General features: G+C 44.7%; 1 protein-coding gene across 6 annotated transcripts in view; it reads left to right on the top strand.

The window, feature by feature from the left end:
• The window catches only part of LOC115475562 (ankyrin repeat domain-containing protein SOWAHA-like), a 41,982-nt gene that overhangs the window by 9,095 nt on the left and 20,745 nt on the right, over positions 1–12,142 (top strand). For 5 of the 6 annotated variants that reach the window (XM_030211370.1, XM_030211371.1, XM_030211372.1 and 2 more), the window contains exons 3-4: positions 304–600; positions 3,549–3,701. In XM_030211370.1, coding sequence (XP_030067230.1) covers positions 304–600; positions 3,549–3,701 — 450 coding nt within the window. The remainder of the gene's footprint in view (positions 1–303; positions 601–3,548; positions 3,702–12,142) is intronic. The other variant, XM_030211375.1, reaches the window with a different exon arrangement.

Below are 12,142 nucleotides of genomic sequence, written 5' to 3' on the forward strand. Positions count from 1 at the left end.
ATTTATGGGACCACCTGCTTTGCAAAAAAAAAAAAAAATGCTTCAATATGGTATATAGGAAGTTAGTAAAAAATACAATATAGTACAGCATAAGCAAACTCCTCCCCCCCCCCCCCCCCCCCCCACTTTTCACTAAAGGGTAGAGTTATATAGCCATATGTGAAGGGGAAGCCCAGGCCTTCATAATTTCTGGGACACTTCTCTCCAGATTGACAATTTGTAGGGTTAAGAAGCTTCTGGAACAACTGGGGTGGGGAAGGAATGGAATATGTTTGCATCATCTTGGATACATTTTCTTTCTAGGGAGAGAAGTATGTCATCCTGAAGAAAAAATATCAGTCCTTGATCACCAGCGTGGAAAACACTGCGAAGCATGGTACCTCAGTGGACGCTGTGATGCCTGATCACCCTGAGGGCATGGTGTTGATGGAGAATCAGCTTGCCAGTACTGTACCCAAGCTAATTGTCTCCATGTTGGAAGAAGGATCTTGTGAAGGGCCAGATGGAGAAGCTTCCAGGAACTCAAGTGGAAGTGTCTTACACACTCCAGAGATCCATGTTACGGACTGTTCTGTCTCTCAGGTGGACTCCACTGCCCAGGTGAGCAGGTAAAAACCTTTGGGTTATAGCCCTCAAGCAATTCACACTAGAGATACAGGATATACCTTTAGTAAAGCTAGAGAAATCTCTGGACGATAAACCGGAGCAGGGGCATAGCCAGACAACAGATTTTGGGTGGGCCTAGGCAAGAAGTGGGTGGGAACCAAGTGATCCCCCACCACCACCCAAAAAAAATATATCAGCTGGCGGGAAAACACTTCTTTCCACCTTGGCAGTCTGCCGCAGGCATGCGCTGAAAACTGAGCATGCGCAGGTGCCAGTATCATGGAGAGTAGTGTTTTCGTTACCATCAGCTTCAACTGGTGGAGCTTGGGATACCCACCAGCTACCACTAAACATATGCTACTGTTGGGTGGGCCTTAGCCCTAAATGGGTAGCCTAGCATTGCCCGGTTGAGTAGCTTGTAGCAGACTTGACTGCTGAGCTGCCTCTATGGTGAGTAATATTAAATGGCCACAGGGGAAGTAGTAATTTGTGGCTTACGATGAGGTTTTGGTAGGAAAAGATTGGTGAGGTTACTTTTTAAACAGTTTTGGTTTTTTTAAGGTTTTATACTGTGAAATCTATTCAACTGTAGTACCAGTTAATGTGTAAAGGTCCAGAATGCTAGCATATACATGCCAAATATTCAGCTATTTTATTTATTTATTTATTTGTTACATTTGTATCCCACATTTTCCCACCTATTTGCAGGCTCAGTGTGGCTTACATATGTGCTATTCTGTACATACGTGCATCAGGGCAGGGTGTAGCCAGACCGGCAGGAGGGGGGGGGTCCAGAGCCCGAGGTGAGGGGGCACATTTTAGCCCCCCCCCCCCCCCCCCATTTTTGGCCCCCACCACTACCCACCCCCCCCCCCCCCCCCCCCCCCGGGTATCTTTGCTGACGGGGGTCCCCAACCCCCGCCAGCCGAAGTCCTCTTCTCCGGCGCGGCCGCGTTGCTGATCTGCAAGGCTTCTGTTTCTGTGAGTCTAACGTCCTGCACATACACGTACCGCAAAGGTACCTAGTGGAGGGGGAGGGATGGCGGCGGAAGGGGGGGGGTCAAAGGGGTTGGGGGTCAGGGCCAAATCTACGGGGGCCCATGCCCCCACATAGCTACGCCCCTGACGTGCATATCTTACATGGCACGTATTTTGCAGGTGGGAGTCTGAGCAGGAGGTACATTTATGTGCATAGACTGCCACCAGTATTACACTCGGAAATTCAGTCCCGTGTCCGGGCTCCAGCATTGAATTTCCGGGTATAGGTTGCCGGCTAAAATATAGCCAATTAAGTGTGATGTTTGGCACTTAACCGGCTATGAAGAACTGCATAAAGAAAGGTCTGCGTATTATCCTGTCTTGTTTATGCTGTTATCTTATCCAGTTAAGTTCTGAATATCGGCACTTAACCAGCTGAGTGTTGACTCCGCCCCTGGGACGCCCCCAAAATGGCCAGTTTTGGCTTAAGCGCTAACTGGACGTTTTCAGCCGCACTATCTGGTTACGTGCCACTGGAGGAGTAGCCTAATCATTAGTGCAGCAGCCTGAGAACCAGGGGAGCTAGGTTTGATTCCCACTGCGGCTCCTTGTGACTCTGGGCAAGTCACTTAACCCTCCATTGCTCCGGGTACAAATAAATACCTGTATATACTATGTAAACCACTTTGAATGTAGTTGCAAAAACCACAGAAAGGCAGTGTATCAAGTCCCGTTTCTCCTTCCTTATTTGAGATTCTACATGGAATATTTCATGGAATATTGCTACTATTTGAGGTTCTGTTGCTACTATTTTTAGATTCTACATGGAATGTTGCTAGTGGAGGAGTAGCCTAGTGGTTAGTGCAGTGGGCTTTGATCCTGGGAAACTAGGTTTGATTCCCACTGCAGCTCCCTGTGACTCTGGGCAAGTCACCTAACCCTCCATTGCTCCGGGTACAAATAAATACCTGTATATACTATGTAAACCGCTTTGAATGTAGTTGCAAAAACCACAGAAAGGCAGTATATCATGTCCCGTTTCTCCTTCCTTATTTGAGATTCTACATGGAATATTTCATGGAATGTTGCTACTATTTGAGGTTCTGTTGCTACTATTTTGAGATTCTACATGGAATGTTGCTAGTGTAGCCTAGTGGTTAGTGCAGTAGACTTTGATCCTGGAGAACTGGGTTCGATTCCCACTGCAGCTCCCTGTGACTCTGGGCAAGTCACCTAACCCTCCATTGCCCAAGGTACAAAATAAGCACCTGTATATAATACATAAACCACTTTGATTGTAACTACAGAAAGGCGGAGTATAAAATCCCATCCCCCATCTTAGTTAGTCTTGGACAGGTGATTTAGATGGTGAGGAGCTTCCCCTGGTTGTTTAAATCATTTTGAATATTAGGCCCTAGGTTTATAGCACCAACATTTCGGTGCACACACTTATGCCAGCTCTATGGCTGATGTAAGTGCTCACACCTAAGTGCATATGCAAGTATATACCTGACTGCACTAGTATTCTGGAAAAAAAAAAGTAGTTGCCTGTATAGAGGCACACAGTTACAGTATTTTCCCCTGTGTATCTTCTCTGTTTTGTATTTAGTGGATGAGAGAGGTACATAAGAATAGCCACAGTGGGACAAACCAAAGATCCATCAAGCCCAGTATCCTGCTTCCAGCAGTGGCCTGTCTAGGTCACAAGTACCTGGCTGAATCCCAAAGAGCAGCAAGGTTCCGGAATCCCAAAGAGCAGCAAGGTTCCATGCCATATCAATCTCAGGGACAGCAGTGGCTTCCCCATTTCTGTCTCAATAGCAGACTCTGGACTTTTTTCTCCAGGAACTTGTCCAAACCTTTTTTTTTTTTAGAAAGAGATGGACCAGTGCAGGATATCATCACAGTTTTTATAGCAGCTTTTATAACGTCTTTTATGTGTATTTGTTTCCATGGCATCAAAGGCGTATTCCAATGTGGCTTGGGACAATTTATCAGAACTGTCTGTTGGCAGCAGCCCAACTTATTTTGACGATACCAAAGACGAAAGCCCCAAAGAAAGGTCAGAAGAGGGACCACCAGTGCCTGAGGAAGATGAGGCCGATCATATCAACAAGGTGAGAAGCTGCTGTCTGGAAGGCTGTGCAGGGACTTAGAAGGCAACAGCATCCAGAGTGTTGGTAGCAAGGCCCTGAATATGTTGAGAACATAATTTAAATGTCTCCTTTTAAGGCTGCATAACACCATTCTTTAGTGCTGGCTTTTGGAATCTGATAGGTTGAAATGCTTCATTAATATACACTACATAACGTTGTCCAGTATGTGTCGTTACGCTGTTTGTATTTTCACCATATTGGGGGGGGGGAGGGGGAAGATAGATGAATCATGAGAGAGCCAGAGCATCCAATAAGTTAAATCTTTTCTCTCAGAAGGCATCCTTATCATTGTAGATAGGATTTATAACGTATACGTTGTATGCGTTTTTACAAACTATGCACACCCCCTGAGCGCTATATGCATGGGTGGTGCTATACCAGTGTATTTTTTACTAAGAGGCACTAATCGCAAAATTAGAGCATTTGTTTTTAAAGCTTTTTCTTTTCGCTTTAATATTTTTGCAGGTCTTGTGCAATAATAATGCCTGCAAGAGCCTAAAAAGAAAAGCCTGCAAAAACAAACATTCTAGTTTTGCAGTCGGTGCCGCTTAGAAAAATAAACTGATATAGCACGCATGAGCGCATTATACCAGTTTATTTTTACATAGACTCACAATTTGCACACGTTATATGTGTATGCTCTTTATTTACATGGGGGGGCGTTATTTGCGTGAAAATATGGTAAATTGATTTTTTTTAAGTAAAATTGACTTTAATTTTATTTATACAGTATTTGTATGCATTATTTACCACAGATCCAGCAATCATAAAAAATAGATTCTCTGTACACATCTGGCCTCGCTTGCCTCAAAGAAGGCATATAAAGCAGACCTTTCCCAGATGATCTCAAACTTCAGGTCTATAAATTCTTAAAGTAGATATTAACACAAAGAAAATATATCATTCAGTGCCTTTAAAACCAACTTAAAACAATCCTCCGAAAACACTAGCAGCCAATGTAATTGTATCAAAATCGGTGTGATGTGGAGGAGTGGCCTAGTGGTTAGAGCACACAGGTCTTGCAATCCCCAGAGGTGGCCGGTTCAAATCCCACTGCTGCTCCTTGTGATCTTGGACAAGTCACTTAACCCTCCATTGCCTCAGGTACAGACTTAGATTGTGAGCCCTCCTGGGACAGAGAAATATCCAGAGTACCTGAATGTAACTCACCTTGAGCTACTACTGAAAAAGGTGCGAGCAAAATCTAAATAAGTAAATAAATGAGAGAGTCCGGAAATTCGCTGAAGAGCGGCATTTTGAGCTACTTGAATAGCTTTGATCAAATGCATGGGCAGCCCGAAAACAAAATATTATAGGAGTTAGACAAAGGACACAGAGAGAGGAAGCAGAAAAGATTTGCAGACAGCAGGAAGATCCATCTGGCTGGGCAGATAGAACAGACTGAAAATAAATACGGGTGGGCTAATCCTTCAGTAGTTCTGACTGTGGCATCGCCAGTGTGTGGGTGACCCGTGCTGCTTGTCTGTGGAGAAAGCTTGTTCTTTAATCATCTGCAGTGTATGGTGGTTTAGGGATTAGCAGTAGGGCATAAGAATGAAAATCCATCAATTATAGGATGGAGTGGAGTTCAGTTGATGCAGCTGGTGTGGCACTGTTAGTTTTCCTTTTCGAACGGAGCTCAGGCACAGAATAGTAAACAGCAGCATATATATATATATATATTTCCATTTTGCTCACACCTTTATCAGTAGTAGCTCAAGGTGAGTTACATTCAGGTACACTGGATATTTCTCTGGCCCAGGGGGGCTCACAATCTTGGTTTGTACCTGAGGCATAGTTATGGTCTTATCATTGCTGTACCCAGCCTCACTAATTTACTTCACGTCAGAGGCGGAGCAAGCAGCAGTAAACAGGACAGCCATGTCAGTGTAGCACTGAACAGCGCTGATGTGCCTGCAGAACTGGAATGAGGAGTAGGCATCCTTGTGCAGGGACTGAAACGGGGCCTGCAGGGAAGGGGGTGGGGACGGAGACAGAACTCACCGGGGACAAATTTTATCCCCCCCTGTCATTCTCTAATTACAGACCCTTGTACCTCATTCAATGAGGCATTTAGCCAGCTGGTGCTAGAGAAACGGAAAAAGGGTATTACAGAGTTCTGATGATTAGTCAAGATATTTCAATCTTAAGCAAAAAGTAGGGATAGATGGAAAGCCTTCCAAGTGAATCAATCAGGGGGCACTCCGGAAAAAATGATGAAAAGCAGTCAAATGTTTAAGCCTCAAACTGGTGAAAGACTCGACACGGAGCAGTGTTTCGGCGTACATTGCCTGCCTCAAGAGTCGTAAAACTTGCCAAATGATGCACAGACTATACTGCTGATGATTCATACATAAAATCTTCAAATATCCCCACAGGGGATACAGTGTAAATACAGAATAATCTTAGCAAGCAACACTGAGAGAATACACAAACATCTGTTAAGACTAGAGGAGGTGTTTTATTTATTTACCAATAAAAGAGGCCCATTTCCAACAGAAAGGAAGCGGGCGCTAGCAAGGTTGCAGGGCCTCCTCCTCCCCCCTCCTCACCAGGACCCCCCCCCCCCCCCCCCCACTCTCTCATCTGACGACCTCCACCCCCTCTTTCTCGTCTCAGGACACCCCTCTCCGATTTCCGCCGCCCAGCGCCTCCCTCCTTCTGTCTCTGTGGCCTCCGAGTGCAAGGAGGACGTGTGCGAGTGCCCCAGCCCTTCGTACGTGGTAGCTGCTGTTTAAAATGTTTTATCTCCTGCTCGGCCGGCAACACTCAAGTCCACCAAGTACAGACACCGCTTCAGACAGGCTGTGGTTCGCTGTTCCTCTGGTCCCGCCCTCATTTCCTGTTTGCAGACAGTTTGTGTGAGATGAGGTTGAGTGTGTTGCTTGCATGGGTGGCCATTTAAAATCCCATGAGTGCAGGAATTCCTTGCATTCACGTGCGTTCGTAGAATTTAGGTCTTCTAGGTGGAGGTTGATGTCTCTTAGTACTAGTATATTGGAATTGGTTATACAGGTGTTTTGAGATGAAGTCCATGAAGTTTGGCTGGCTTTTGTTCCAATTACCTGGTGGTCTATAGAACAAGATACAGTTTAGATGATCAAGTAGGGTTTTGTGGTGGATTCTGATTGATGCGAGTTCAAGTTGGGTTGTTATAGACTCGGCAGTGGTTTCGGTGGTAAAGTGAGATTGGTATATTAGTGCTTTGCCACCGCCTCTCTTTCCTTTCTGGTCCAGTGGGAGATTTTGTATCTTGGAGGGCATAGGTTAAGGATTATGGGGTCGTTTTGATCATGGATCCAGGTTTCGTTGATGAAAAATGAACAGTAGATCGAGATTTTCTGACATGATCCAGTCTGTTACTAATGCTGCCTTATTTACTACGGATCTGGCGTTGATGTAACCCACTTGAATTAGTTGCTATGGGTCTTCTGTGTTTGGTGTTATGCGGATTTTAGTCGGTTGTCGTTTCTTTGTTAGTGTGGGCTTGTTCTGACCTTTCTTTCTCTTGAGTTGAGGTTGTCCGCATGTTGGTATTCTTCCTTTGGTTTGGTTGATGACTGTTTGATGAGGTGTGGTGTATCTGATCTGTCTGTAATGAGTGTGGAGTATGGGTATGATATTGCTTTCTGCGAGTGGTGTGGTTAGTGTTAGGTGGATCAGAGATAAGGAGTAGATTGTTAGGAGTATATTGACGGTATTCATTATGGTATCAATTTGCTTTGGCTGCTAGTGGCCATGTTTGATATGGTACATGGTCGGGCTTTGTTGTTTGTGGTGGATTCTTGAGTGCTAGACTTTTGTTTTTATGTATTATCGGCTTGCCTTGGGTTGTAGGGATCGGTGATTGCTCCGGTTCCTGTGTAATGTTCCTGGTTTTTTCCACTGGAAAGTCTCAGTGGCTTGGAGTAATCCTTGGTGTACCGGGGCACAGCAGAAGTCTCTTTCTTTCTGGGGCTATTGTTATAGAAATAGATATAGTTTACTCACAGTTAGGTGTTAGGAGAATTTACCCAGGACACAGAGGCTCCGTAGTTCTGAGAGCTTTATTAGTGGTTGGGGGTAGGAAGCTGAGGAGAGACAACTGTGCTGCAGAGGTAATTAAGCAGTCGGGCAGGTAGAAGGGGGGAGGGTAGTCATAGATTGCATTTTCAAATTTTGATTTATATTTTTGAAGACTTTTGAAAAGTTTGAAAATTGCCTTCTCTATGGCGTTAACCCTGCATAGTCTTCATAGTTTGACCCAAGCGATAAAGCCTATAGGGGAGATGCCATCAGTCTGTCTGTACACAAAGACACACATGCACAGGCCTCACACAGCCCCGGTCACCCTAATGAGCAACCATGCTTTTTCACACCCAGTCCCTGGACAAGACTATGCATGAGTTTGCAAATGGAGAAAGGGGAAGCACACCCTTTTGTTACAGTATAGATTTATTTATTTTATTTATGACATTATTTATTTATTAGGGTTTATTTACCACCTTTTTGAAGGCATTCACTCAAGGCGGTGTACAGTAAGAATAAATCAAACATGAGCAATAGACAATTACCGCAGTAAAAATATTCAAATAACAATACAAAGTATGTCATAGTATACTACTTACCATGTCAACACAATACGTAATAGAACATTTTAATTGACAGTGTAGTCCAAGAAAAGCTAGGATTCAACGTGGCTTACATAGAAACAATTTCAGAATAATAGATATGTGCATTTTCCATCTTATTTTAAATCATGGTTGGGAAATGTGCATTATACATCTTTAGATCTTCAGTGTTGCACTGGCTTTTGAAGGTTTCTGCTTGTAATTTATGGTCAGTTTATTTTGTGGTATGGAGTGGGGTATCTTCATGTATGTACGTAATTTCTGTGTAGCTGTCCAGTTTACTTTGCTTTTCTTTCATGTACCTCTTTATTAATAGGTCTGCTGTTCTAGCACCTTGTTTCTTTCCTTTCTTTCTCTTATCTTTTTGGCCCTCTGATTGCATCTCGCAGCATGTGTTTCTCCCCCTCCCCCTCTTTTTCTTCTGCTTGTCTTCAGATTATTTGGCAGCTGTGCTGGGTTGTCTCTCAGGGGGGCACTTTATTCTCTATTGGTATTAGTAGGATGAAGTGGTTGTGTTATTCTTTTTTTTTTTCCATTAGCGATAATTGCTAAATGGCTCTGATCTTTGCCAGCTGTGGGAAGGGGGCTGTACTTTCCTTGTTCCCAGGATGGCATGATAAATGTCTTACTCCAAATGAGGCCACATGTTTATACCCATTAAAAAAAAAGTGATTTATCCTGGCTCTCACAGGCTGCAAGCTTGCCAGGGCAAGGTTGTTTAATTATACTTTGGCTTTGACATGGAAAGAAGCTCTCTGTGTGTTGTATGGCTAGTTTTTTGTTGTTGTTTTTTGCAGTGTGACACTGTAGAAGGGGTGCACAATTTCTGTCACCAAGTGCCACAATCTAATCAGGTTTTCAGGATTTCCACAATGAATATGCATGAGATCTATTTGCATGCACTGCCTTCATTGTATGAAATAGATTTCATGCATATTCATTATGGAAATCCTGAGACCAGCTCTCAAGGATCAAGGTTGTACACCCCTGGTCTAATGCAGGGATAGGCAGTTCTGGTCCTCGACAGCCCCAGGTTTTCAGGATATCTACAAGTAGAGAGGTGCGGTAGCCGTGTTAGTCCACTCTTAAGGTTATCAATAGAAATCAAACAAAATAAAACATGGAAAAGGAAATAAGATGATACCTTTTTTATTGGACATAACTTAATACATTTCTTCGTCAGATCGGAAATAAGCAAATGTGGTAGCAGATAGTATAACACCTTACCTAGCACCTTGCATCTAAATCACCCACCTCCAGCTTATTATCGTCTGTATTTAAGATCATGTAATGACTGCATCATCATAACACTCTGTAAGCCACATTGAGCCTGCAAAAAGGTGGGATAATGTGGGGTACAAATGCAATAAATAATAATAATAATAATATATGATGTTTCTCTTATATATACTATCTGCTACCACATTTGCTTATTTCCGATCTGACGAAGAAGGGCAACCTTCGAAAGCTAATCAAGAAGTGTATTAAGTTATGTCCAATAAAAAAGGTATCATCTTATTTTCTTTTCCATGTTTTATTTTGTTTGATTTCTAAGGATATCTACAATAAATACACATGAGAGAGATTAGATTAACATGCACTGCCTCCTTGGTATACAAATCTCTCATATAGTAACATAGTAGATGACGGCAGAAGAAAGACCTGCACGGTCCATCCAGTCTGCCCAACAAGACAACTCATGTGTGCTACTTTTTGTGTATACCCTACTTTGATTTGTACCGTATAAGTCTGCCCAGCATTATCCCCGCCTCCCAACCACAGGCTGTGGCACAGACCGTATAAGTCTGCCCAGCACTATCCCCGCCTCCCAACCACCAGCTCTGGCACAGACCGTATAAGTCTGCCCAGCACTATCCCCGCCTCCCAACCACCGGCTCTGGCACAGACCGTATAAGTCTGCCCAGCACTATCCCCGCCTCCCACCACCGGCTCTGGCACAGACCGTATAAGTCTGCCCAGCACTATCCCCGCCTCCCAACCACCGGCTCTGGCACAGACCGTATAAGTCTGCCCAGCACTATCCCCGCCTCCCAACCACCGGCTCTGGCACAGACCGTATAAGTCTGCCCAGCACTATCCTTGCCTCCCACCACCGGCTCTGGCACAGACTGTATAAGTCTGCCCAGCACTATCCCCTGTATTCATCGTGAATATCCTGAAAACCTGACTTGCCTGGGACTCTCGAGGACTGGACTTGCCTACCCCTTGGTCTAAGGACAATTAACCGTGAGGCTGTGCAGAACTGAAAAGAATATTACCTTATACAGCTACAGTGGAGGAGTAGCGTAATGGTTAAAGCAGTTGGCTGAGAACCAAGGAAGAAGCCTGGCTCAATTCCCACTGCAACTCCTTGTGATCTTGGGCAAGTCACTTATTCCTTCATTGCCTTAGTCACAAACTTGCCTTGAGCTACAACTGAAAAAAAGCACCAGCTAAATCCAGAAAACCTTTTCTCCCAGACCCCCCCCCCCCCCCACCCTCAACCTACAGTACAGTATCAATACTGTTTGCTGTAAATCCTTATACTGCTGCAGTATCTTCACAGTGCTGCTGGGTTATTTGTGCATGATATGGTCAGTAATACAGCAATTTTGGAGAAAACTGGACACGTTGTAAAAAAAAAAAGTTTAATCCCTTTTAATGTACCACTATCAATTATTCAGAGTTGCAGCGTATACATACTTCCTTTCTTCAGTAGTGTTACAATTCCACTATATTGTTGCTGTTGTAGCTCCATAGCAGCATGTAAATAAGGCGAACGGCTCCTTCCAGAGCCTGCCTTTAACGAGGGAGTGAGCGTCACCCTCCCTTTGAATGTGCCCACATGAAATGGCGGGCGCTGTGCTTAGCGTCTCGCGTCGGGCAGGCAGGGGAGGGGAAACGATGATGAGCGCCCAGGAGCTGGGCTGAATGGTTGGCATTTTTTTTTTTTTTAACGTGTTTAGGCACAAGCCTCTGACCAATCAGCGGCGGCTCCCGCTTAGAGAGGGGAGGCGTTGAAGAAGCAGAGTTGGGGAGCCACGGAATGTGGAGGAAATCTTCCTGCTTGAGCAGAGAGAAGAAAATAAATATATATGTTTTCTTTTTTTTTCTTTTCTTGGTAGTTTGGTGGGGGGTAACCACCAACTTACTCCTCACCAGCCTCCCACTTAACCACCTATCCCCCCTTCAATCTGTTCAGAACTCTGCTGCATGTCTCATATTCCGCCAGAACCGATATACTCACCCCTCTCCTCAGGTCACTTCATTGGCTTCCGATCAGATACCGCATTCAATTCAAGCTTCTCCTTCTTACCTACAAATGCACTCAAGTCTGCTGCCCCTCACTATCTTTCTACCCTCATCTCCCCTTACGTTCCCGCCCGAAACCTCCGCTCACAGGACAAATCCCTCCTCTCAGTACCCTTCTCCACCACCGCCAACTCCAGGCTCCGCTCATTCTGCCTCGCCTCACCCTATGCTTGGAACAACCTTCCTGAGCCCATACGCCAAGCCCCCTCCCTGCCCGTCTTCAAGTCTTTGCTTAAAGCCCACCTCTTCAATGCTGCGTTCGGCACCTAACCCTTACCGTTCAGTGAATCCAGACTGCCCCAATCGGACCGACCGTTCACTTGTCTATTAGATTGTAAGCTCTTTGAGCAGGGACTGTCTCTCTTTGTTAAATTGTACAGCGCTGCGTAACCCTAGTAGCGCTCTAGAAATGTTAAGTAGCAGCGCTGTACACTTGAACATGAAGAGACAGTCCCTGCTCGACAGAGCTTACAATCTAAT

This window comes from Microcaecilia unicolor, chromosome 8 (assembly GCF_901765095.1).
Source record: "Microcaecilia unicolor chromosome 8, aMicUni1.1, whole genome shotgun sequence".
In the NCBI taxonomy this organism is placed as follows: Eukaryota; Metazoa; Chordata; class Amphibia; order Gymnophiona; family Siphonopidae; genus Microcaecilia; species Microcaecilia unicolor.